Source organism: Haemorhous mexicanus, chromosome 1 (assembly GCF_027477595.1).
Source record: "Haemorhous mexicanus isolate bHaeMex1 chromosome 1, bHaeMex1.pri, whole genome shotgun sequence".
Lineage (NCBI taxonomy): Eukaryota > Metazoa > Chordata > Aves > Passeriformes > Fringillidae > Haemorhous > Haemorhous mexicanus.
In genome coordinates, this window is record NC_082341.1 from 69,223,589 (window position 1) to 69,251,472 (window position 27,884).

The 27,884-nt window shown below is 40.8% G+C and overlaps 1 protein-coding gene across 4 annotated transcripts in view; it reads right to left on the reverse strand.

Moving 5' to 3' along the window:
• DSP (desmoplakin) overlaps positions 1–27,884 on the reverse strand; it is a 39,338-nt gene that overhangs the window by 4,023 nt on the left and 7,431 nt on the right. For 2 of the 4 annotated variants that reach the window (XM_059852738.1, XM_059852729.1), the window contains exons 2-23: positions 25,746–25,848; positions 23,939–24,087; positions 23,425–23,599; positions 20,726–20,854; positions 19,539–19,589; positions 18,327–18,488; positions 17,287–17,391; positions 16,014–16,109; positions 15,661–15,786; positions 14,743–14,895; positions 13,559–13,713; positions 13,033–13,159; positions 12,319–12,523; positions 11,587–11,804; positions 10,682–10,848; positions 10,199–10,337; positions 8,040–8,233; positions 7,007–7,169; positions 6,322–6,405; positions 5,312–5,419; positions 4,575–4,673; positions 1,450–3,741 (exon numbers count right to left, since the gene is read on the reverse strand). In XM_059852738.1, the coding sequence (XP_059708721.1) occupies positions 1,450–3,741; positions 4,575–4,673; positions 5,312–5,419; positions 6,322–6,405; positions 7,007–7,169; positions 8,040–8,233; positions 10,199–10,337; positions 10,682–10,848; positions 11,587–11,804; positions 12,319–12,523; positions 13,033–13,159; positions 13,559–13,713; positions 14,743–14,895; positions 15,661–15,786; positions 16,014–16,109; positions 17,287–17,391; positions 18,327–18,488; positions 19,539–19,589; positions 20,726–20,854; positions 23,425–23,599; positions 23,939–24,087; positions 25,746–25,848 (5,200 nt within the window). The remainder of the gene's footprint in view (positions 1–1,449; positions 3,742–4,574; positions 4,674–5,311; positions 5,420–6,321; positions 6,406–7,006; positions 7,170–8,039; positions 8,234–10,198; positions 10,338–10,681; positions 10,849–11,586; positions 11,805–12,318; positions 12,524–13,032; positions 13,160–13,558; positions 13,714–14,742; positions 14,896–15,660; positions 15,787–16,013; positions 16,110–17,286; positions 17,392–18,326; positions 18,489–19,538; positions 19,590–20,725; positions 20,855–23,424; positions 23,600–23,938; positions 24,088–25,745; positions 25,849–27,884) is intronic. The other 2 variants (XM_059852757.1, XM_059852748.1) reach the window with 2 other exon arrangements.

Genomic DNA, 27,884 nt, shown 5'->3' on the forward strand with positions numbered 1-27,884 from the left:
CACAGCAGCGCCTTACCCAAGATTACCAACACACACAAACCAGAGAAGACACATTATCCCTCCACTTACAGTGTCTTCAGTACTGCCAGGGACTCAAGAGACTTCATTCTGTTACCCACAGCCTCGACCTTCAGCTGATTTAGTTCTCTAACTTTTTGATACTTCTCACTGACAATACACAGAGCATTTGAGACTCATAAATAGCCTGGTGCTCAGCAGATGTCCTGGCAGTCCTACTAAACCAGGGGAATTTGCATCAGCTAAGGACTGGTCATACATGGATAAAAAGGAAACACATGACTCAATTTTTGTTTTCCTGTTAGTTTCACATTGTTAGTTTCCAAACAATTTTACCTGCGTTGCCTTCCATTTTAATTCATGCAGTGTCTTCATGTATATGTTCATATGCACAAACACCCACAAGCTTGCATGTTTGTATGCATATTAAACAGAATACAAGTTTATCTACTTGTAATACATGCATGTATATATGTATATATAAATAAATAAATAAATAAATATATATATATATATATATATATATATACACACAGAAGTTATATAATCCTCAATGTTAGTATTTTTTTAATATCAGTATTAGGATTTTTAGAATAAAGGAAAGAAAAACTGAATAAAGGATACGAGAAAAGAAATATAAGGGACAAGTCTAGGAAAAAATACATTTTCACAAGTGCCCACTTGTATATATTTAAAGAGTAGCTCTTTGTATAAGAAACCAGGCAGAAGAACAAAATATTAAAAAATGTTTTCTTTAACTTGTCTGTGTTGTCACCTAAAGTTTTAGAAGTAAAGGCCAATAGTAAAATTTGCAGATGTCCTTAGTGACTTAGGAACATAAATTCCCAAAACAGTGCAAGAAAGATAGGCTTTTAGTATGACAGCTTCAGCTGTCAACGTGATTCTTAATCCTCACTTGGAGTTACCATCTTACCCAGCTAATCAGCACCTTGACAGCTTGTTGGTTTTGGGGTTTTTAGCCAGTTTAGTTTGTGACAGCACATAGGTCAGCCTCAAAGGACAGCTTTAACCCATCCTGGCTGAAATAGCCTGGGAAGCACACAGCCAGCAGGGAACTGTTAAAGCACAGCGGTATTCCACATACTGCTATTTTTCCCTAGGATAGTTTGCTGGACACTGGCACAGAACACAGATTTCTTCTGGGGCAAGGCCTGAGAACAAAGCTCTCTTAGGTGATGAGAGCTTATGGCTCCGTAGAACAGCTCCCAGGGAGTAAAGAGGTTAAAGAAGTGGCCAAATCCTGCCATTTTTCTTTAAAACTTAACCATGAGGAAGGGTCATAAAGGGAATGTTAGTCACAAGTACAGTGACTTCAAACAGCAAAGAGTGAATTAATTTGTTCAAATCGACACTGCAATTAATTATATATTTGAGAAACAGTAAAGCTGGGATCAAAATATGTGTGAATACCTCTAGAGCTTGCTTTTGGAATTTTTCAATTTCCTGTCTCAATTTTTCCCTTTCTTTCTGTAAATCATTAAGCAACCCCTGAAGTTCCAGGGTTTGCTTGCTGCTCATCTGAAGCTGATTCTTTAGTTCAGCAATGGTGGTATTTTTCTCATCAACTTCATTTCTGACCATTCTGAGGTCATCGTACTCCAATCTAACATTTCGCAGCTCCTCCTCCAGTAACAAGTGTTCCTTGGTAAGGTTCTCAGTGAGAGATTGAAGCCTTTCGATCTCTATTTTGCACTCATTCAAGGCTTTGCTTTTTTCCTCAGAGGTTTTCTGTAAGTGCTCATATCGTAGGTGAGCCTGTTTTAATTGCTCCTGCTCTTGGACCAACTGACGACGTAAAGTCTCAATATCAGACGTGTATTTTCTTAACTCCTCCATGTATCTTTGCTTCTCTCTCACATGACCATCTAATACTTCTCTTTGGTGTCTAAGGTCATCTTCATTCCTCTTCTTTACAATAGATACTTCCTCTATCTGCTGTGTGAGATTAGTGATTTTAACCGATTGGTCTCTCAGAGATCTTCTCATGCCTTCTATTTCCTCCTCCAGTTTTTTCCTCCTGGATGTTTCCTCCATTAAATTTTTGTTCTGTCTGCAAAGCTCCTCCTCCAGCTTATGTTTCTGGATCTGCAAGTCTTTTACAGTGCTCTGGAACTTTGCACTTTCTTGATCCCTGCCTTTTTTCTCTTGTGAAACTCTTTCATAGTCAATTTTCAGTCTGGCCAGTTCCTGCTCTTGGATTCTCAGTTTGTTAATTGTCTCAGTTGCACTCGTGTTCGCTTTCTGCAGGTCAAACTGGACTCTTTTCAACTGACTGTTCTCATCCTCCACTTCTTTCCTCTGACTTGTTTCTACATCCAACAACTTTCTCAGCCTTTCAATCTCTTTGTTTCTTTCCTTAATGGTTTTAGAAGCATCATCAAGTGACTGTTTGTACCGCATGCTTTCATCAGAGTGTCTCTGAATAACTTGCTTTAGCTCAATCTCCAGCTGCTGTTTCTTCTGAGAAAGCTCTGAGCCAGCTGCCTTCTGCTGCTGAGCATTCTCTTCTATTTTCCGCAGATTATCTGTTGTCTGACTTATCGTATTCTTCAGTCTCCTAATTTCCTCACACAAATTCCTATTTTCTCTCATGGCATTATCAAGCTGTGTTCTATAATTATTTGTCTCCTCTTCCTTTTGCATGGTGACCTGATGAATTGTGTTCTTTGTGATATTAATCTCAGTTTCATATTTGTTCTTTAAACTAATAATTTCCTCATCATAACTGTTTCTTACCTTAGCCAATTCATTTTCAAGTTCCCATCGGCTTTTAGCCTCTTCCTGAAGCTGAAGCTTTAGCCTTTCCAGCTCCTTAGTTTTATCCTGAATAGTTGAGGCAGCCTCCTCAAGAGCCTGCTTGTATCTTGAGTTGTCTTCCCCACGAAGCTGAATGATCTGTTTCAGCTCCAGCTCTAACTGGTGCTTCTGCTGTGACACCTCAGAACTGCAAGCCTTCTGCTGGAGAGCATCTTCCTCTGCTCTCCGCCGCTGGTCTGTTGTTTGCAGAATGGCATCGTTCAGCCTCACAATCTCATCCTTAAGGTCTCTGTTCTCTCTTGTCAGTCTGTCAACCTGGGCTCTGAGGCCTTTTGCATCATCATCTTTTTGTGCAGCTATCTGCTGGATTGTTGTCTTCTTAATATTAATTTCTGTTTCATACTTGTTCTTTAAATTACTCATCTCCTCGCTAAACTGGTTTCTTACCTTAGCCAGCTCATTTTCATACTCCCTCTTCCGTGTGCCTTCGTCCTGAAGAAGAACCCTTAATCTTTCTATCTCGTACTCCTTCTCCTTGATGACCTTCTCAGACTCTAACTTCTGCCAACCAAGGCTGTCTTTCTCATTTTGCCTTGTTTTTTGCAGTTGGTCATAGTCATTCTTCTGCTGCTCATATCTATCCTCCAGCAACTTCCTTTTCCTTTTCTCATCTTCAGTCTCATAAGTCAACCGGGTTATTCTGTCATTCAGATCCTTTATTTGGGCATAGCATTTGTCTAGGTTTTGCTTAGCAGAATTTCCATCCATTTCAGCTTGTCTTTTCATTTCTTCCAAACTCATCAGCTTTGCCTTGAGCTGAGAAATGTCCATCTGGTACTTCTGCAGATTTTGCTCCAGGAATTTATGTTTGTTGTTTGTCTCTGAATTTGAATCCCTAGCAAGTCTGAGTTCCTCTTCCAGGAGTTCAATTTTGGTGTTTTTCATCTGCAACACGATAGCAGAAAAACAAATAGAAAAACTCCCATAAATATTTTGACAACTGTTTCAAAATCATCAAATACAATAAAATATACGTTGTAACACTGACAACTTAAAAATTAATTTTTTTGCTGCTTCAATGAGATCTGAACCCCCTTTTTCTTATTTAATGTCATCAAGACAAATTCTGGAATCTTTATTTATTCAAAAACCTTATTCAGAAATCAGCATATAATGAATATCAGAGGGGAAAAGATACTTGACACAGGGAGGGAGGTGTGCCACTGATAGTAAAATGTGGTCTAGCAGAAGTTCACCAGCAAAGGATTGAACAGTCACCTTTAGAACCTCCCCAGTTTTCAAACAGGTGAAAATCACATTCCATATATGCAACTTCTTTAATGGGCCTCTCTGTTTCACTGAGCTGTATCAAATCAGAAGTTGCTTCTTTCAAACCACTTTAGAATATGGTCTAAAATGAGGTGCCCTCGACCATGAGGAGCAAGTTTCCAGCACTGAGGGATCTGTGCTGTCACTGAGGTCAAGGCTGTGATGGGCAGGGAAGGATCGCTCATGTGCCTTGATGAGCACCTCCTTATTTACCAAGGAGACCGATTCTCTACCTCACTTCACACACCACCTTGGAGGTCACTGAAAAACACTGTACTCTTTCACAAAAGATGCATGACTCTGCTGATATGCCTCCTTTGTAGGACATCTCTGAGTTCTGGATTCAGTTTTGTGAGCTATTTTATACTGTACTTTCTGCCTCTGATTAGTGATAGTTTTCTAATCTGTGATGAAAATGAAATCTACAGAAAATAAAAGATTTAGAATACCTTCAGATCCTCCATGCTCTTTAACATTTCGCTCAAGAATCTGTAATAATCTCCTGATCTTGTAAGAAGCTCTATATAGCGGGACTGAGCCTCGTTAGCCTTGAAAAGAAACAGAATTGTTAGCAGCTTGTACTAGAGTTAGACACGAACATACCTATGTCCAGACCATTTAAAGGATTCCAATCTACTTGAGCAAACACATCACTCGTCAAAGTAAAAGGCAGATTCTACTCCTCACAAATTTACATGACTTTCTGAGAACCCTGAAAGTGTGAATTCTTCCTTACAAAAAATCCACACTTTTTTTTGGTTTTTCAGGATTGTTTGCCCCCCACTGCTGATGTGATATTAAATTCAAGCCTCCATCCCCTGGTTCATCACGCTCTTCCTGTCTGACAGTCACAAGTAACCCAAGATAAATTTTTAATAGCAGTTAATTCCCAGGCTGAAAGTGACTAAACCACTTGGGGCAAGAATCTACCTTTCTCACAGTATGTATGCAGTGGACACTGCATAGGAATGAGATAAATTCCTGAGGGCTAATCTAATGTCTGAACAAGCTCAGGTCTGATTTTACAGCACAATGACTATTCTGCACTAATTCCTTGTGCTTGCGTGCTTAGTGCACATTACCAGTGACAGTGCTAAGTGTTAGAACACAGCTGGGTATGACTCACAAGGGCTCACACAGACAAACAAATGCATTCAGAAGATTGAAGGGGAGGAAGGAAAGGTACCTCTTGTAGAATTAGGACTGCAGGAGACTGAACCACACTCTTCTTGATAGGTATGTTGAGCAACGTTTCTAATCCCGAACTATAGGAAGCAACCTGTAGCTCATAATCCTGAAAAATAAGACAAAAAGCAAGACCCATTTAGAAACTGCCAAAGAATTCACTGTGAAACTGTTTCAGAAAATGCAAGTTTTTGGGATTATTTGGCTTTGTTTCCTTAATGAAAAGCTACATTTTCGCCTTGTTTATATTTCTGACCATGTAGAGATGATCCTCTGTCATAAACAGAAGCTCATCAGGTCAAGTATCCCTGTGGAGATTCATGGAGGAGAATGACAAGGGAAAAAGAGGAAAAACATTTTACAAAAACAAGACAACTGTTTCTGTAAGTTGAGGGCTACACGGAATTGAAAAAGATTCATGGGAATAACTAGTCTAAGTATTGTTATCCACCAAAACTTCATCAGAAATAAGTCTCTTTTGTATCACATATGCCATGTCACATATATAGCAAAATCTTTGTCACAAAGAGTAAGATTGAGCTGGAGAAAGCACAGATATAAACGTGCCATAAAAATACAAGGACCACAAAACCATTCCCTCTGTATGTTATTGGTTTTCATGACTATTGCACACCATTCCTCCTGCTAATCTGAATTTGTCTTGCCTCCTAGATCAGATCCTAATCAGACCTAATTTGTTAAGCACCAATCTGTTCTTGACTTCCTTATGTTTTTTAACACATGAACTGGAAAATTTGGTCTGGTTAGAAGGAGGCTTTGATTCACCTGAAGAGAAGCTCTCACTGGTATCTGCTGCATGATCCCATAGTCTTCAGGTGGCAAGTACACAAATTGCTTTCATTGTGTTTTGTACTCAAAAGTACTTCACCCCAGCAATTTCTGTACACACACATCAGGGAGCTGACTTTTCACCCGTCAGCAGAGCAGAGACAATGGGATGTGCCTGACCATGAAAAACCACACCCCACAAAAATGCTGAGATCCAAGTACCTTAATTGCAGCTGAGCACTGATCTGCATGCTTGAGAAGCTCCTCGACTTTGTCTCGCTTCCCACAGATTTCACTGTGCAAGTTCTGCCAAGAGAAAAGTGAGCTGTGAAACACTCCTGCAAGATTTACCAGTATTTCCTCCTGTACACGCTGCCTCCATCAGAAAGCTCCTGCAGCAGGAGACTACTGCAGCCCCTGAGGCTGAGACCCGAAATGACTGTACCCGGGCAGTTTTTACAACAGCAAGCTCTTTGGGCATGAGAAGGTTTTTCTCAGAGAGAATGCTCAGCAACTGAAAAACCTCCAGTGCTGAGAAGGCAGAGTTCGCTGACCTTAGCTTAGACGTATTTACTTGATTTTTATTTTTGTGCTGTAATTTGTCCCATAAGCTGCATCTTACAGTCCCTTGAATTAATTCAAAGCTGATGTGTAAAAGTGTCAGTGAATGTGTAGGAGCCAAACGCAGTCTTGTTCATAATCTGTTGCAGTGCTGACAGAAAGTAATGAGGACAATAATATTTCGTCCCTCCTGCCTTCTACATATGTGGTGTTTTTTGGTAGCTTGCATACTTTATAATTCAAAACAGGCCACTGTATTGCAGACTGTGTTGATCCTGATATTTTCTGTATAGCAAAACAATTTAAATCCAACTAGCTGAAGACAACTCATTCAGGTGCTGCATACCTTCTGGTCATGTAGGTATCTCATGATAGTGTTGGAATCACACAGCTTCATGGACTCAATAGCATCCTGCCGGCGCTTGGCATCACACATCCACTTACTAAGAGCCTGGTAGAGATCTCGGTAGGTTTTCAGCTGTTTGATCTGCCTTTCTAAATCCCATGACCTAGGAGAATAAAGGGAAAAACCTATCAAAATGGAAACTCTCTCAAAGTGCATTCTTTTTCTCTCTCTTTACACAGTTTTCAGAAATAAGACACAAATAAACTTACATAAAACTATGGGAAGCTCTGAAAAGGAGATTCTGAACAAAAATTTTAAATAAATGAGAATTGTACTGGTTACTAAACCCCCAGTATGGGGTTTTAATACCTCACTTTTGAGTAAGACTGTAATACACAGAGGTTCGGCCTTCCTGTCAAAGTGAGGAATAAATACAATTTGCAGTGATAAAAATCAAGTTTGCTGACTTCAGTACTCTTGTTCTTAATTTTCACTGAAAAACCAGCAACCAGTTAGGACTACATCTTGTCCTCAGATAAAAAAAAATGAAACAAAACAAAACAAGCCATACCCCAACCTCCAGCTCTCCCCCTCAAACAATCAGAATATGCCTTCTGTTCACAATTCAGATTCAAGATTCGATTTTGTTACTTAATTCCTAGTGTTACTTTTTTAACCCTCAAGTATGAGGTGTTGAGGAATAAGCATGGTTGCTTTTTTGAAGGGGAAAATGCTGACTGGAAGTACTTAATCCAAGAACATTAGCAAGAATTAACTTTTGGGTTTTTTTAACAACTCTTTAGCACATAGGTTAGAGATTTGCATGGCTAACTACATTTTTCTGCTTGGTCTTACACAATTCCTTTTGAAGTATGTTCAACCTATTCACAATAGCCCAAGTCTTATTGCCCTGAAGTCACCATTTGTCCTTTGGAAGCAAAGATTAGTGCACATCAGGTCTTTTAGAATTCACTGCTAAGATGATCTTGGTTGCAATAGCAATAAGGAAAATGCTCTGAAAACATGAACAAACCTGTTATCTATCTGCTTATCAGCCCTCTGCCAGCGGTCGATGAGCTGGGTGACTTTGTCACAGTACTTTCCAATGTCCATGTCATACAGGGTGTATGACTGGCAAGACTGTGAGTGAAGCTGAAGTGTTCTCTGCAGCTCATTTTCCAAGGTATTCAGTAATGACTTCTTCATATTTAGGTCTGCTTTCATTTTCTGGAGAAAAACCAAAATGCTGTAATTTGATTTATTCTTGAGAACATACCGATACTTAACCAATTTAACAGCATGCAGAGTACGTTGGGATCTAAGTATGTTGTTTTTAACTCAGGAAGGTATGTATAGTGATGTCAGCTGGACTTAAACTATTTAAAGTGAAACACCTACTTTGGTAAACAGCTCAGCTTAAAAATGTGTTTAAAGTTAGACTAAATAATTTGCTAAACTAAAGCCCTCTATTATATTCTGAAGCCAACATTTCAGTTCCTCAGAGCTCTGCAGAGCAGTTACCAGAGCAGAACAAGAGCCTTGTTTGTTCCTAGAAACAACAAACTAGAAAATTTCACCGAAATATAAAAGATTCCTGCACTTGCAGCAGCTGTGGAATCAAGCCTCAGGAGTGACATATCCAGTTTTTAAACATCTAAAAATCTGCTCTGATTTTTTTTTTTGGTCATTGTTTTCCTAGTTACATTTTTATAAACATCTTCCATGGAGATATTTCTTCACACACACCCACACCCACACTTGTTTAGGTACACATACCTGCATACTGTGGGCATCACCAAATGGAATATACAGCACAGGCTGTATATAAGGTCTGCCTTGCATCCCCAGTCACAGGGATAACTACAGCCTTCAGTGATATGCTCAAGCTTTTTTGGTTGTTTGTTTTTTGTTTGGTTTTTTTTTTTTGTGTAGCTCAAATTTGCACCAGCTAAGAACAACTCCCAGCTGCATGGAAGGTCTCTGTAACCCATTTCTGTACACTATTATCTGTGTTTATCACTAGTGAATGTAGATTTGAAGGCAGTATCTCCTTTATTGCATGTAGGCTTGTTAATTGCCCTTGTTGTTCTCTAGGTGTAAAATGTAAATTTGAGTGTTATTGAGTGTCCTGGTTTTGCTACAGAGTATGTCAAATCTTAGAGTGAAAAGTATTCAGCCTGCACAAGGGGAAAAGTGAAATAACTGCCTTGCTGAGCACAAAGTTGTCTTGCAGATCCAGTCTTTTATCCGGCTTTATCTGCTGGTCCTTTTGTGCATTTGGAAGAACAAGAACTCTTTCATTATTTTCTGTTCTTGCCTTTAGTAGGGAAAAAGTGTGTAGGTGGTGCAAATGGAGCACAACCCAGTTACCTTTTTGTCATGTCAAATGAGAGCTACAGAAAGCTTCCAAACAGCTGTGGGGACAGCAAAAACCAGGGTGTGGAAGAAGTAATAACCTGTATGTTACTTTCAATAATTTCATAGAATCACAGTTTCTTGAGTTGGAAATGACCCACAAGGATCAGTGAATCCAACTCCTGGCCTTGCACAGGACACCCCAAGAGTCACATTACATGCCTGACAACACTGTCCAAATCCTTCTTGAACTCTGTTGGCTTGGTGCTGCGACCACTTCCCTGGGGAACCTGTTCCAGTGCCCAGCCCACTTCTGGATGAAGAATCTTTTCCTGATATCTAACATAAACTTCCCCTGACATGGCTCCTTCCTGTTCCCTTAGGTCCTTTCACTGGTCACCACAGAGAAGACATCAAAGTCTGCCCCTCCTCTTCCTCTTTTGAACAAGTTATAAGTGCAACAAGGTCTCCCCTCAGTCTTTTCTTTTCCAGGCTGAACTGACCAAGTGACCTCAGCCACTCCTCATACAGCTTCCTCAAAGCCCTTCACCATTCTCACACCCCTCCTTTGGACGCTATCTAATAACTTTATTTATTTTTTATCTTGTGGCACCCAAAACTGAACACAGGACTCAAGGGAGGGCTGCACCATTGCAGAGGAGGACAATCCCCTCCCTGGACCAGCCAGCAAGAATGTGCCTGATTTACAAAACATAAAATACAACAGGATCAGCATTTCTACCTCCTGTGGTTTTGGAAGGGTTCCCCCCAGCTCAATAGATCAGTGCTGGCATGACAGATTTTGTTTTGCCGTGCCCTTGGGTTTTGGCCCCTCACCTTCAGACAAGCCCGATAAGCCTCCACTTTATCAAGATCCAGAGGAACAGTCTCTTCTTCAGACAGCCTGACTTCATAAACTCTGATCACATCTTCTGTTTGCAGAATAACCTGGAGCAGACACCTCAGTGCATTCAAGCTAAATGATACAAGGCAAATCCGTTATAAGGAAGACTAAGGAAGGACTAAGGACTAATCCATTACATATAAGGACTAAGGAAGGAACAGTGATATTTTTAATTAATTGCAGATGATTGGCTAAAGAGAATAGGTAACAGAAGAAATTTCTGTGATACCCACTCTTCTCACCTTCTTTTTTAAAGTGCTCCAGAAAAGAGAAAAAAATTCATGTGTCTGTTTCTATCAACACGTACACAATTTGCAGAGAAGGTTTAATTTTACACTACTGGTAACAAAAGGCATTCTGGACTATGAATTATGGGAGATAGTGAATATTTATTGCAAAAGCCTCAATTTACTTACCTGTCTAAGTAGCCAGCAGAAACACCATTAATATTTTCCAGTTTTTGAAAGAGGGCATTTATCTCTGATTGCAAGTACACATACTTCTCACAGCCTCTGAAGTTAGGCAGCAAGTCCTTATGCTTATTGAGGGTTTCAGCCATTATTTGAGAGTCGTTCTGCACACCCTAAGGAAAAAGAGAATGCCTGGTTAACACAGTTTTGGTTGGCTGAATGATCATTCTATTCTATATTCACAAGGAATTGGTCTCCTTATCCAAGCAGCCTGCTCTTACATAACCAGCTTGACTGAGGACTGAAGAAGTGGCTGAGCTTGCTTTCTTCTAAGCACGCACTCCTGAGCAGTTTCTTTTTTGTCCACAATAGGTCATATGTCTTTTTAAGCATCTACACTCCAAAACTCAGCTCTGACATGCCAAGGTCCTTCTGCTCTTGAGACCTTCGCAACCTCATTGCCCCATGGGAACTTCTCAAATGCCAAACCTGTGACCTTTTTGTAACAATCTTCTCTCCATGGTCTTCTACAAATCTAGAGAGCTAGGAGAGGGACAGTAAGCCTCGTTTATCCAGTCTGTATCCCACAGACAGCACTTTACAGGTAGGTAGGTTAAGTGAAGTCCTTGGAAAAGGATTTTAATGGCACTTTACTCTGGATGAGGTGTAACATGAACTCACAGAGACCTGACATCAGTCCTGTATTTCTTGCCTTGTAGAATTTGATTCCTAAAATTCAAGAGTCAACTTCTTCTACTTGGAAGGTAAATTTTAATTCAAATCAATATGGTTAGCCTCCAACTGATATTATTCTCCACAGGATGTGTGTCTTTCCCAGCTGATCATAAACAGAACTGCAGCACAGCGTCATACAGAGCTTGAGATGCTCAAAGGCAAACATCCACAATTACCTCTAAGTCCTTTATTCTGGCTGAAAAGTCGTGCATAGCCCCTTGATCCACTCCAAGAGGAGCTCTTTGAACCATCTGAATCTCAGCAGCTTCAATCTGACGCCGAAGTTTCTGAAGCTCCATCAGCAGCCATGCCTCCTGCTTCTCATACTCTCGGTTTCTCTCATTAACGATTATGGTGTTTGAGGAACCCACGGGACAGCACTCAGTTGGGACCACTGAAATGGTAAAATGAATTGGGTAAGCATCAACTGCCAGAGAACTGATCAGGAACACGTAGGAAGCCAAAGGAGTGTCCAAGTGACCCAAGCACTGAGTTGACCTGTAAAACTAAGAATAGGTAGAAGATCTGGGCCCTTAGGCAGCTGTTTCAGGGAATGAAATCTCTCCTTTCCTCTCCAAAAATATAAACTTGCTTCCTAAAATGCAGCAGTGAGATTTAGCTTCCTAATAATAGAAAATGTATCAGATGGACTAAATTCCTCTCATTCTCCCAGCAAGTTCCATGAATTTTAGAGCACTATTCCCAGACTCCCATCATAGGAAGGAGCCATGCACTCCCCTGTGCACGGCCAGTTTTGTTCTGTTGGGAGACAACAGAACAGTTCTTGAACACAATCCTATTCCTATGTTGAAGAGAACATTTTTGCATAAAAGATGCACAACCGGCCACCTCTGGCACAAAGAATCCCCAGCAATCCAAACTCTACAAAAGCCAGGATGACAACAAACCTGTTTGTGGTGGTCGTGGTTGATTAGGCAGTTGTATGATCAAGGTTTGGTAGTGCTTCTGAGCATCAGTGAACTGAGTCTGGATCTTTCGTTTGTCTTCATCACCAAACATCTCTGAACCTTGGCTGTTTCTGAGGAATTCTTGATAATGGATCTCCAGGTCAGTTATTATTTTTTGGTAATCTTCCTTACGCATTGTTTTCAGCTGAAATAAGGAAGAAGGGAATTTTGAAATAAAAGGGAAAAAAAAGCAATTGGAGAAGTTTTATGACTAGTAATCATTAAGGAACAAACTAATAAACCTAGAAAAAACCCAAAGTAATCACACTTTAGAATAAATCCTAACTAGGCTGCCTCTAAAAGTATGGTGCTAAGAGTACCATGTGAGTTAAGCTATCCTTGTTACCATGATTTCATACCTTAACAGCAGTTTGAAATTCTACCTCTTACTCTGCTTATCCATGCCCCTGTACAGTGGGAGCTAGTACAGCAAGTATGTAATAAATTCCCTTAGCTAATCTTCCTGCTTATCTGTTTCTCCTTTAATAAAATTACAACTCCCATATGTGCGAAGTTCTGTGCAACCTAGCAAAAGGAAGGCCTGTGGTTTTGTAAAACATAAATCTGCACAGGATACAGCAGGGTCTGCTTGGGACAGCAGACATCAGGTCATGGATGTCTCTGGTCTGCAGGCAAGACCAGCCGATGTTTTACCTTGGCAATAGTCATGGCTCTGATTTTCTCAATGTCAATCATGCAGTAATGCCAGGACACCAGGCTCTTCATGTTGATATACAGCTGGTTCCACAACGCTAAAATAGCTTCATAGTATTGCTCAATTCTGGTATGAAGGGAAAAAAAAGCATGATCGAAATGCATCTGTCCTTGTAGCACAGCCACAAAACATCCCAAGAAACATCCACCAGATGTGGAGTGTCTTAAGGCTCATTCTCTACTTGAAAAAATCTTGGAAATTAATTTATACATGACTTTCATTATAACAGATGAGAAAAACTGCATAGACATTAACTTTTAAACATTTCTAGGGCCCAACCTAGATCCCAGCAAGTTTCACTGAAGTGAGTTTCCTCAAGTCAAGGGTCTAAGTCTTTAACCCCTCACCTTTAGGGGCAGAGGGAGAGCACTCTGAGCAAGGCACAGAACATATTTTGTGACTGGTTGCTATTTTGAGTGAACTCTAACCCCAGTGGCAAGCGTCCAAACTCAGGCAGCAACTCACTTGGTAGCAAGATCCACTGCCAATGGATTGGGGGGTGGGATGATAAGGCTGACAGATGGCACCAGCATGTCCACTCCTCCGGGGCCGGTCACCAGCCACTTGCTGCGCTCGTTGTTGTCCTTCAGGATGCACTCATCGCCTTTGCGCACCGTTTTCTGCAAAGGATGCGGAACAGGGTTTTTCCTTAGTTAACTAAAGGTGGGCCTTCCAGGAGAGACAGACAAGGGAGATGCACCTAGGTCACAGAAGCGCTTCCCAGCTGGTCTGGGTGTGCATCTCAGCTTCACATTGGGGCAATAGATCAGTACAGATCCACCCCTTCTCCTTGAATCTGGTTTCCACGTGAAGAAAACCCAAAAAAGCCCAAGGGTGAGCCAGACAACCCCAGAGTGCTAGATCATCAGACATGGGGCTTGCCCCAACAAAGACTCAATATGGACACATGGTCTGGTAAACTACGTAACCATGCATGGCTTTCAGCTAGCAAGCTGAGGGCATGAGGACATTTAGTGCTGCATCCATATTTGCAGAGGGACTGGGAGTGAGTGTGGCAGAGCCAGATTCACCAGCTCCAACTGCCAGAGATCCTGACACCGGGCAGCCACAGGTGTGGCCATGGTGCAGGAAGAGGTACATAAGCAGAAAGCACATCTAAATTTATTGTTAAGGAAAAAAAAACAGAAATAAACCCAAGCAGCCTCAGTACTGAGGAGGAAGAAAAAACATAATTCATCTCATAGCCCATCCAGAAAAGAAATGGGAATACCAACGAATAACTGTATATTCCTCACTTTGTTAGATGAATTGTTCACCTAAGGATCCAGAGAGGCACTGGAAAGGTGAGCAATCACCCAAAAAAAAAAAAGTGTCAATGCTGAGAGGACTCTATACAACAATTTCAATCTTATTATCAACAAGACTTTTATGTTCTAATTTGAAATATGAGTATTAATGCTATTTAATCAATTATTAATAGTAATTTTGACTAGATTTATCAACCAATAAGAACCTACTTGTTTATTCATAGTGGCAAGAAAGGCAGAGCTTCTTCTGTCAAAGAAATTCAAGCTGACCAAAAGCATATAAAGGGGTTATACCTATCAGCTCAATGGTCTGCTTACTAAGTAATTTGCAAATGCTCTAGTTTACACATGCTCATTCTCAGCCAAAAAGGGATACAATACCAGATCCTGTTTGTAGTCACACAGAGCCTTGAGGATTATGGGCTTGTTACTTCGATAGTCTGGGTTACGTGGCTTCAGCTGCACAATCTTCCTGGATTTATTCACCAAACTCTGCACTTGCCTCTTGTATTCAAGAATTCTCTCTCGTTCATTCTGCAAAGATTAATTATATGTTACAAATTTATTCTAAAAAGAAAAGGCATCTAGTTCCCACTGTTTTATTAAGAGAGGGAATACATCTGGAACCCATAGTAGGCAAAACTTACTTTAGCTCCAATGGGATGAGTCTTTGGCCTACAATGTAAAACTGCAGTTTTAAAAAGAGCTGAGAAACATCTAAGTATCTTTGCAGTTCTGGCAAGATGCAAAGTTTGCAAAATTTGCTAAGCGGGTTTTTCATACAGATCTTCAATGTGGTTAAAGTGGTGTTTAAGAAGCACAGGCATAAATTGAAAGAATCTAACAAAATGAATGCTAACAAAAAAAGGCAACATTAACACTTTCAAACCTGACTTCATCAATTGGCCTTTTACACCACTAACCATTTTTTCTCCAATTTGGGACTGCAGTGCTTAACTTGTGATAAGAAAACAGCTAAAAAAGCTGACTTCTATCCTTTCAAAGAGACTGCGGTGATAGAGTGACATGATGAATCACTTATCAAGTGCATTTATCCTTTGAGCCAAAATCCATTCTACCACATAAGAATAAAAGTATTTATTTTTTTTTATTTGTTAGCATGTCAGAAAATTGGGGATTTGTTGGACTCATTCCAGACTTAAAAATATAATGGTCTCAAGTTCACACACTACTGTATTTAAACACTGCAGTGCACTTGGGTTTACATTTGGTATCTAAAGAGGGCAGCTGGTTTCCCAGAAAAGCAGAACATAACCTGTCAGGCGAGTGTGACAGTACCTCCAGCTCTTTGATCTGTTCCAGCAAAGTCTGCAGTGACATGCTCTTATCACAGATGAACTTCTTTCTGATAGAGTCTTGTAAGTTTTTCAGGTAGCACTCCGTGGCTTGGGCCTCTTCAAAGAACTGCGGGAGAAAAGTTGCGAGTTTGGCTGTGTGAAGCTCTTAAAAATGTCTACTAAAAATTGATGGGCTCCTTTAATGAGAAATCCCAGTTCACCTCTGGCACAATGGTAGCATTTATAACATTGCAACAGTGTCCTATAATAAATATATGTGTGCACAATAAATACATCTTTGATGGGATTCATGCGTTTTTAAAAGTAGTGTGAATTCTCCACATCACTACTCACCTGAAAGTAAGCTGCATTCTCCTTCAGATGAACATCAATACATTTGGTGATCTGAAGAATCCAGCTCCACTGAGTTTGCAATGTATCCATGTAGGCCTTAGAAAAACAGTAATATACACAATTCAGGCCACCACACTGATCTCTCTCCCACACCTAGACTCAAGCAAAATTATCTATACTCCACACAAATGCAAATGAAAAATCTGCTAAAGCAAATTCACGGACACCAGAACGATGTCATTCATGCAAATGGGTTCGCAACTTCTAAGCATCCACCTAACTGAAATGAGTTAAATACCTGCTTGTGAGACACAAAGGGAAATCTGTTTGTGACCTGAATTTGTTTGACCAACATAAAGCCCCAGGTGTGCTAACAATAACGGGTGAAATGCGCAAAGAGTAGTGCAAATAAAGTATTTCAGCTGCAAATGGCCATGTTCTCATTCTTTCAGGGAACACCTCCAAACATGATTATTTTATGCTGGTTGTTTTTAGATTCAAAACACTCAAGCAGCTATGCATATTCTTTTAAAAATTACACACAACTTTAACTTCACTTCACTGTTGGAGCTTAAAAGAATCTTTCCTTTAAGAGAGAAACTGACTACAGGAGAAATAGGATTTTACACAATATGATAACAGTTAACCAAGTAAACATACTGAAAGGCAGAAAGGATTTTTTTTTCTTTTTAGCTTCTTCAGTTGCAGAGTTCTTATGCACTCTTGAAACTGCAACAACTACAGCATCTCCTAATAAAATGTCCAAATTGTTGCAGCCTCTTTAATTAAAAAGTAAGTGTACACCAAGCTGTGAAAGCAAAAGTGTCTTGGCTAAGCCATAGAAAGGCACTATGAATTTCAGCTGCAGAAAGTATTTGCACTTGGATTAAACATAAACCCTCAACAAAGGGTGTGGCTTTTTTCAAAACATGCCTACTAAGACAGCAGAACAGCAATGACATGCCTTCCTATCATAAATTCTGCTGCACTGTAGTCAGCACAATCAAGATACAGCAATTTCAACACACTCAGATAATGCCCTATTTCATTTTTACTTGCATCTATCTCCATTAAGTTGTTAATGGCTAGGTTTGTAGAGGAAGGGAGTAACATTTATTAGACCAGCCCATAAAGCTGGGTAAAATGGACATGATTTTGGGCAAGCAAACCCTTCTTGAGCCCAAATGCAGCACTTTGTATGTGAACTTTCACCGAGAACTTTTCCCACGTAGCAACTAAAGGAGCAAGTTAAATCACACAAAGTCTAGCTCACCTCGATTTTGTCTGAAGCAGGATGCTGATTGAGCACTAGCTGGTCACTTTCTTGCTTTAGCTTGTTGAGTTCTTTTTCTTTAACCTCCAGTTCACTCATGCGTTTCTAAACAACCAAAACATAGCATTAAACTAACTCCAAATACACACTGCACAGGCAGAACAGTGTTTTCATTTGCTTAAAATTTCCCAGAGAGTTGTGATAATACAAAATTATCCCCTCTAACACTATAAAGTGTTTCCATTAGGTGTACTGAAGTTAATTATGAAGACAGTAGAATCAAAGAAGGTGCAATCATCTCGATTCTAGTCTCTAGGCTTGCTGTTTCAGAGAGCAAAGCACATTAAGTTCTGCCCTTCTTAAGAACGACGGAAGCATAAACGACTGCATCTTACAACATCCAGAACAACCAAACTAAAAAAAAGGCACTTCCACAATAGTGTGAACTTTCATTCCTTTTTCAATTTGGTGATCAGCACCAATACTGGTTAAACAAACACACATGCTCCATTTCCCTACACACCCACAGACGACAAGGAGCAGGGCAAACTACATCTGACCACGCACGCAACGTGCTGCTGGCAGAACCATCAGAGGGAGAGAGCACAGCTCTGCTTCCTGGTGACAGATAATCAGGGCCAAATACAGGGACCTCTGAGCCCTGCATAGTCCCAACAGGGAGAATTAAAACTGCTTGATTCAAGTCCCTTAGTTTGGCATGCCAGCACAATGACTGTGTGCACAAGCTGTAGGTGATCACCGGTCTGTAGTGGACTGTGCCAAGAAGGCCACATTCCAAGGTCAAAATATACTGTGAGAGCTCCCTGAATGGGAGAAAAAAACTCCAAAAAAGTCCTGTCCTGACTCAAAAGGTTAATACATACTACTTTATTGAAAAAAAAAACTGTAGAAAAAAAAATCCCAGGAACTTCAAAAGAGTGAAGAAACCCTGTGATGAGCCTTTCCCAAGAGAGGCTGTTTCTCCCTGACTATTCCAAGAGAGGGCTAATGGAAAGCACAGGGAGGTTGAGCTATCTTACAGAGAAGGACTCCTGCTTCCTGGCAATATCAGTGTTCCTGTCACTCCAGTCATAGAGGAGCTCCTCTTCCTCACAGTCATTGATCCACATGATCTCTCTGCTGGTGGCCTGGATGAGGTTCTGGAATTGGCGAAGCTGATCCATTCTCTCAAAGGAATATTTCTGCAAGGAAATGAGAAGCCATAAACATATAAATGCCTGAGCTGGGTGGAGAAAGGGAAGCTAAGAGCACAGCACGGCTTTTGCCTTTTTTTTGTTTGGTTGGTTTTGGTGGGTTTTTTTTTTTTGTTGTTGTTGTTTGGTTTTTTGGGGGTTTTGGTTGGTTGGTTGGTTTTCCGTTTTGGGGTTTTTAAAAGTAAAATAATAAAACCCACATGTCTGTAAAACCTGTTGGCAATGGACAGCAGATGTGCCTGGGTTTATTGAAACATGAAACCTGTTAGCAATAGACAGTGCACAGCCTGTCATGATTTATGGAATAGGAACCTGATGTCAGCACCTTCCCAAAGTTATTTCTAACACAAGTGTAGCGGACATGTAGGAAGGCAAGCAAAAAGGCATGGGGGGAAGTTAAAGAAATGCCTGAACATTTAACATCCTTTTGCTTCCATTTGCTGCTCATAGTACATCCTTGATGTTATAGCAGCATCTTTTGCACAGTTGACACTTCGAGAAAAAAATCTTTGTCTTCACATCATAATACACATCCTGTTACTTGAAATCAGGTTGCCAGGAATCATATTCTGATCCCAAGTGTTAAATAAACCATTTGCACAAGATTCTCACTGTGTTTTACATGAAGATCCACAGCAGGGAAGATGCACAACCCTACACAGAATTTGGTTGGTTCTAGACCACCTTTGAATAAGTTTTTAAGCTTCATATACAGCCTAATTTCATCACTTCACTTACTCCCATTAAGGAGGTAGAGGTCTACTCTTCACCTGCTTAGTCACCAACTTTTTTCACCAGGTGCAAACTAGAAACTTCCTTGTGAGAACAAGTCAATTATACAGCAGGCATTGCATTAATCTCAAGTCCATGACTCAAAATGAATCTTTCAGAAACTACAAAGCATTCTCAGTTTACTGCTGAATAGAATTATTTAAATGTGCATCTGTCACTCTGTCAAAACCTGAAGTATCCCTTGACAATCACATTGGTGTTAATAAAGCAAACAGGGTCTCAGAAATGACCACATCCCTTGCTTACCAGCAGGCCTTCATATTCTTCCTCCAGCTGATGGACTGCAGCCTTCTCCCGCTGGAACAGAGACAGCAAACACTTAGCGAGCCTTTTACGAGTTGCCTATTTGCTGCTACTTCCTTTACAGAGTCAATATCATAGTAATTGCAGGTGGTAACATGCAAATGCCTGCAAGAGACATCTGTCAATAGCAGATTTGCTCCACTGGATGACTCAGGAAGTACAAAACCAAGGTTTGGACAAACTTATTACTCTCAGGGATGCTTGGTATATATATCCAAGCCTGCACATAATCTGTAGCACCAAAGCAACACTCGAAACTGGATTTCTTTCTGCACCAAAACCCCTGTACCAGCTTGTCCTAGAGCAAGCTTTGGAGATTGTGAACTAGTATAAATTACAACGTGAGCAGACAGCTCCAGTCTTTATCCCCATTTCTATGGCTGGGAATCTGCCCAGCCTTGGAACTGGTATTCCACAGGGCAGACTATCACCTTTCCTATTTGAAACAGAAGGGAAAAGGGAAAAAAATCCTTTCCACTCTTCAGCTTGGTTGAGGGCTCCAGAACAGACTACCTTTTCTTTAGATTGAAATCTCTCCTGCCAAATAAGAGAAAAGATGAATGGAAATTAAATAAGCCTCCTCCCTCCTATACCTAACTGCTGGGCTGATAGAAGAGGAAGTTAACACAGTATTTTCAGTCACTTCTTTATTCCAATCACAAAATTAAGAGGGCAACAGAAGTCTCAGAGGAAAAAAAGAAAGAAAAATAATATCAACACATAAGAAAAGCTTTAATCTTAGCCCAGAATTCAGGCATTTTTCACAGAAAAAACCTGATGACTCAAGGCTGCATCTGAGCATCCACCTTACTCTTTCACTTTCTTGTTTAATATACTGAGACAGCAAGTGAGAATAATCACTCTTAGTCATCTGTCTCACAAATAATACGGCAATATTTATTTGTCAGCCTTGGTGCACAACAACAAAAAGCTAAATAGCTACTAAATTTTTATTTTAAAATACTGAGGAATTTTCAAGGAATTAAGAGTTGGAAGGGGTTGCTATCGTGACACCAGTGCTTTCTGAAGAGAGGATGAACTTTCCAACATTCCTTTTTTTGTAGTGGAACACCAGTGAGCCAATGCTATACACCTAGACCAAGCAACATGTAAGGGAGGACGGCAATTACCAGATCTGTTTTGACTTTGTCCAGATGCCAACGATAGTCTCCGATGGCATTGTGGGTTCTCCTGTGCTCACAAATTTGTTGCTCAATGGATGCTGCTTCAAACCCCCACTTCACTTGCTCCATTTCAACCTAGGAACAAGAAACAGGATTGGTACTTTGATTTCCGACATTACTGCCTATATTGGAACATAAAGGAATTGAACTGAAGGAAAGAGATTATGCAGTAGAGAGTAAAACTGAAATAAAGAAAAGTTCAGGATAGGGTTTTACAGTTTCTTTAAATTGCCATCAATTAAGCTGTGTGGCAGGCTCCCAAAGCAGAAGAAACAAAATAGGAAAAATATTTCAGTTGTTTTAAGTTACACTAGACGAAGCACACTCAGTAGTGTATTTTCATCTGTTGTCTTTGGACCAAACTGTTATTTTATGTTCTACAGTAAGATTACACTCTTATCACTCTGAAAACAAACCATGACTTTATCAAACAATGCTATTCATGCAATTCATGTGAAAATGCCCAATTAAGTTCTATAGCCCAGTACACCAGATTTCCATTTTAATTTTTCTCATGTAAACTTCAACAACCTCAGTTAAATGCAGTCACACTAAAAATCTCCACAGAAGATAAACTGAAATTAGAAAATGTGTTGTTTTTTTGCATTTTGGCAACATTTATTGTAGGACACCAAAAGAAAATGTCTAGAAACAGCCTTGAAAAACAGTAATACATCTGCTAATTACTAACCCAAAAACTGACTGCATTCCTTGTTTAATTTTTTTCCAAATATTAAAAGCCACCTAACTTTAAAATCAGCTCCTCAAATTCCAAATCCTCTTTTACGCTGCAAAGACACACTACAGCTCTTTCTGAATGCCTGTCTATGCACATGCCCAGTAAAGAAAGAGGTATCCTAATCTTGGGCTGGAACTGAATTTGGTAATTACCAGCCTGGAGTCAAATCTCTATGAGTCAACAGATGACAATAAAGCCAGAACTCAAGCGTAGGGGTTCAAAGGCAGTGCTGAAAATGATCCAAGAAACAAAACCATTTTTCATTCAGCCATTTGAAAGTTAGAGGACTTTGACCCTTCTCGTTGTATTTAAACAGTCTAAAGAGACTGTAGCAACAGTGGCAGCTGTGGCTGGCTGCCATATGCAAACAAAGGCTGTCTGGATTTCACTGCAGTTTCCCCAGCTCTGCACTGGAAATTTGACTAACCCTCCCTACCATCTGATTCTCCTACCAGCAAACCATACAGACAAAAACCAGAAAAACAGCAAAAAACATCAGCTGCTCAGAACTTTTTCCCACATCCCACCACATAACTAGGGGAAACATTATCCTAGTCTCAATGTGAGCAAGTAATGGGACACGGCAAGGCATGACGGAAAGAAGCAGCATCGTGGCAAGTTCAAAATACATTTTCTCAGTGAGGTAACTGCTCACTGGCCCCACCTCAGCTTTGCTGTAGGGATGAAGGGGAAGAGAGAGAGAGAGCGCCTTCTACTTTCATAGGAGGTTTAGTGTGGGAACACAGCTATAAAGCAATTGCTTATGTTCCCTGTGTTTAGCAAGGAGTGTCTGAGCAGGGCATCACGTGGTGTCTTTGGGAGGTGCAGCCTGTTCCCCATCTTTCACCACTGGAAGCATGCCCAGAGTCTGGCCAACATCACTCCTCAAGCCATGGCAGGTCTGAAAATCAGCCTCCTCTCCCAGAGCATGTGAAGAGCAATGGTGTTGGCTGTGGCTGTCCAGGCACAATGCTTATACACATTACCACTCATGGAGTGCATCCCCACTTCCCCTTCCTCCTCTAAAACATGCCACACAGAAAGACTGGACTGTAACTAGCACTCACTTAAAAATACTGCAACTCTACAGAGCTCAACCTTCCCCATCTGGTTTGCATAGGAGCCACCTGGCAAATGCCATACCCAGATAATAATGACAGAATCACAAAGCAACAATCTAATAAAGAGAGATAAAAATAATGCAATTTCAATTTACAAGGAGTCTGCACGTGTGACTTCAGCCACCTTGTTCCATCCTCCCTACCTGTCTCTCAGAAAGGGCTCTCAAACCACAAACTCAAAACTTTCACTTCAACACACAACTTTCACCTCAGCAGCACAAAACACAGTGTGTGCTTTCCATCCCAGGTTACATCAGTAACAGCTGTGAACTGGAAAATTTGTTCTCAGAATGCAAGAAACAGTAGCTTCAGCAATCAGCTCTACCTCTCTGTGATAAAGACAGACTAGAGGGGAAGATAACTGTAAAACACTGGACAATGGTTATATCTGTGAAGATGGTCCTGTCTGTGTAAAAGGTTAAAATAAATATGAATCAAAGGAAATCTGTGCAAGGAAGGAAGGAGGGAAATACTGAGCATAATAATCTCTAACACAAATATGCCAATGCTTTCGTTATGTTAACACCTGTGTTTCATTTAGCTTTCAAATCTAACTTCCACACCTTTTCCTCTGCAAAAGAAGACCCCAATCCATGTTTGCATTTCAGCGAGAATTCACTATATGTATAATACTGGGAGGGTAAAAAAAGGAACTTGGAATAACATGCGAGCATTCACACATACCTTTACTTTTCTACTGGCACCCAAAACATTACTGCATATGAGGTGACATTTGTAAACAACAGCAAATTTCAGCACTGTCCCTGGGTTTTGCACAGATTTACCTTCTGCTGCCTCATCCAGCTTAAGCATTCACTTGTGACACGTTTTGTGTACTCATCCCAGCCCGAGCCACTCTGAGAGGAGAAGCAGCCACCACCTTTGGAGCTGGCCCTCCTGGCACGGGGAACGCTGATGGCTTTGTACAGGGCACGCATTTGCTCCTGGAGCTGAAGCAGCCTGAAAGGGAAGGAAACACTTAGTGTCTGTGAGCAAAACACCCAGAAAACACACAATGCAATTTATCTCTCCTACTGGACCACCAACTATTCAAAACAAAGTGTTGAAAGCAAAGACCGTGGAAAAAATATACTAAGATTTCATGGAGACAACTAAGGCATCAATTTGTATCAGAAATACATTACTGCAAGACCCTTCTCCATGTTAGTGGGACCAAACAGATTTAGCTCCACCTTACTGATTTCTATTACATCCTGCAACACCAGGGAAGGTGAGCACTTAAGGTACCACAAACTTTTATCAGTCACATTCTCGACCCCAGCGCTTCCCTGACAATACCTTTTCTGATACATGTCACAGGGCTGGCCCATCTGCCTCATCTCTCTGATCAGTCCATCCAGGATGTCCATTTGGTCATTTGCCTGTGCAAAACAGTCTTCCAGATCCCTGTTCCCTCTAAGGGGGACGCCATCCCCGTATTTCAATTCCTAATGAAAAAAAAAAGATGGGAGATTAAATTAAATATTCATCAGCTAAACTTCCTTTGGGTGTCTTAAGAAAGGCGTTACGAGCACTGGGGTTTTTTTAGGGAGCATGATAAGGTTCAACTGCCAGGTCTCTGACTGCCAGTTTTAACTGGCAGAAGGCTGATGATCCACAGTCACTGGAAAGTGCTTATTAAAATAAAATATGGAAGAAAATTATTAAAATATAGCTATCAAAAAAAACTTTCCATAAAGAGCAGCACATCTTGATGCTTATTTCAGTGGAGCCAAGGCTTCACATGGTGTGCTAACACCTTAAGACATTGAGCTTTTGTGTTCAGAAGATGAGAAAGAAACACTGTCCGTCCTAGGAGGAGATGGTAGATATTGCTCCTGATTTTCCACAAGATTCCCTGAGGTTCTAAGACTTCCCTCTCCTGCAAAAACACAAGCAGGACCATCTGCCTGGGTCTAGCTCCATGCCCCATCACATTTGCATCCCACCTTATCACCCAAAGTCTAGGCAAATTCTCCATGCACCCTCTCAGTGCAGTTGGACCAGAATGGCCATGGTGCTTCAACCAGGAAGACACCATGGCTCTTTGACCTCCTCGCACACTGACACAGCCATGCTGAGCAAAACACAATGCAGCTGTGACCTGATTTTCCAAATAAAATATTATGGACCTCATTGCTCTGTCCCTTAGAAAGAAAAGAAAGAAACAAAGCAGGCAATGCATGTTGTGGCACCAAGCTGGAACTAAACATCTCTTTCTTTCAAGTTCACTGGAATAATATTAATCCTGAACAAAACACAGTATTTACTCTGGCATTGATTTTTATATAAACATGCTCACACTCCTGTATCTCTGAAAAGGAAATGAACTCCTAACCACTGAGTTCATTTCTGAAAGAATTTTCTGTCCACAGAGGGTCCAAAACAGCGCATTAAATCACGTCTACTGCTAGGACTGTTAAAGTGTTTCACATCTCAGTGGCCTCAGCAGCAGAATGCACTCACCACCCCTGAACCTCCTTTGCTTCAGCAGGAACAGAGGACACCCCGTGTTTGCCAGAAGTGAATTTAGCATCAGTGAGTAAACCGCCCCCAGGCACTCGGGGTTTGTGCCAGAGTAGCATACTGCAGAGACTGTGTATGTATTTGAGCTGAAACAGCTAGGAAGACTTTAGTTTCATTTACTTCTTTAGGAATCATCTGGAAAAATAAAATAAAGGTAATGAAGGTATTTCCCAAGGCGGCTCAGGTTCATTATGGCCCTGAAATCGATGATAATTTCCTACAGAACACACTAAGAGAGTGTAAGTAGTCATTAGTAACAGGTGTGAACACTGACAGTGGTCCTGATCTAAAACTGAAAAATAAGATGCAGTAGAATCTGTTTGAGGGTGGGTTTGTTTGTTTGTTTTTAATCGAGAAGACCCCTTTTATTAACCAGATGCATTTCAATCAGTTTTACTGTACAGAGGGAAGAAGGAGACCTAAGAAGGAGGTATGTCATCCCATTCCCCGTTGCCTCACACAAACAGCTGAAAGGGGAGAAAGGAGATGAAGAAGCAGAGCCTGTGAGTCCAGATAACAACACAGAATATGTATGTAATATTCATAATCACTTTGGATAAGGAGAACAAGAAGCACTCACGGGCTGCACTATGAGCTCAGCTCGCGTCAGGCAATCCGAACAGTTTTGCAAAAGCTCCTGGATGGTGTTCTGGCGTCTGGACATGGTACAGGTGCCATTCTGGCTGTTGTGGGGGAGAAGAAGAAGATGATGAAGTAAATACAGAGCAATTGTGCATTTTGAAGAAATACAAGAAACACAAATTCAGAACAGTAAGAGAAGTTACACGGAATTATCCACCTCATACAGGTTCACAGAAACGCACACACTTCAACTGCACTGGGAAATTTTAATGACAATTCCATGACGGCAGATCCACTTTACAGTCTGCAACAGCAGGCATGGACTGACTTTGCCACAGGACAGAGCAGAATGTAGAAATTGGCATGCCATAAAGGAGAAAGTTTTTCTTCCAGCACAGGTATTTGTAGCTTTGATAGACTAAACTTTGGCAGCCTTACAGCGAGAATGAATTATTCGCAATCTTTGTTAAAGTCAATACATTAGAGCATAGCCTTTGTGTGATGTAATTGTTCATGTTATCACACCAGCCATCAAATGTCAGGGCACACAAGGAAAGCAGGATCCTCAGCTAGGCAAGCACAGGAACACACAAGTCCACACAAGTGTAAGAAGGGCCCTTTTATCAGCAGAAAGGCACAAAGCTAGTGCAGCGTCCTAGGAATGAATTGCAAGATACACAAGCTACTACAAAAATAGATGTAGAGCCTGGAGTCAGAGGACACACTTTCTTACAAGTACATAAAGTGTGAGTTTGGAGCCTCCAAGTAAAAAACACCAGTGGGGGGGGAAAAGCAAGTCAGGTAACGGGGTCTTTATTGTTGTCCTGCACATAATCTACTGCATCCATACTGCCAGAATATTGCTTTTCCAGCATTTAGGATTCAGCCATCAAAGTGAGCCGCTGTAGTTGAATGGGGGTGAGGTGCTTCAAAGTGAGAAACCATTCCTTGGTGATGGGATCAGACCTCCCAAGCAAGCCCAGGCGGCTCCTAACCCCAAACACTTGCCAGTGAAACTAAAACAAACCCAACTAACAGACAGTAAGAGCTAAGGTGTTTCCAAGCCTTGCCTAGTTTTCTAACTCCTGCGCTCCCAGTAGGTAACCCTTTCCATTACAAATCGCTGAAGAGACAAAAATTCCTTACAACACTAATGCCAACAAGAGCACCAGTGTGAACCTGCCCAATTCCGAGCCAGCAAGCAATCTGGATTCAATGGAAATCTTCCCATTGACTTGAACAGACTCTGACTAACCTTCACAAAAGGAATCATGACAATGAAAAAGCAGAACTGTCCTTGGCAAAATCACTGGAGTGGTGAGAAACAATATTTTAAAGAGCTCTTCTGCAGCGTGTGCTTTTGATGCACCAGCAGCCTGCCATTCTCCTATCAGCACATCTGGAACAAACCTTTTCTATTTGTTTTGAGGAACTGTTTCTATCTGTTTGAGCAACTTTTCAGCAGCTTCCCCCATACCAGGGAACAGACCCTCAGAGGTGCAGAGACAAAACTGCAGAGTCACCGTGGGACATAAAACAAGCTGTGCACATGCAGCCCCCAGCTTGTACTGTGACCCCTTGGCTGCACAAATGCTGCAACCCACTGTGCTATGCACCCCTGTGTGTCTTGGAAACTGCTTAAAGAAAACAATTATGGAAAATAACATACGGGTCTGATTTTGTGCCAGGCTTTGTGTCAGCTTCCTTTTCTAAATCATTCCTTCTCCTTAGGCATCACTGCTGTGTTTAGATATAGAAATATCTGACTGCATCTGAAATTTACATTTAATTACACCCACAATTATTCTCATGAATGAAACATAATAAAAAAGACAGAGGAACTTTCCAAGCAATTTTCTCTTTTTAGAACACTGGAAGAGTATTTTTTCTTGAATCATTTTTTCCATCATGTCCTGGCAGCTACAAATGCTGGATATCCATTAAAGCCAAATAATGTATAGATGGTGACCAGATTTATACTGTAACCAGTCAGTCTATCTCCACTGGCTTCAGGGTAACTTCACTGAACTCAAAGACATTACTCCACCATGACAAGAGGTCAAAACAATAGCTATTATAGTTAACATGGTAAGAAATTGTGAAGAAAAGCTATTTTCAAATGAATCAAACCATTAAA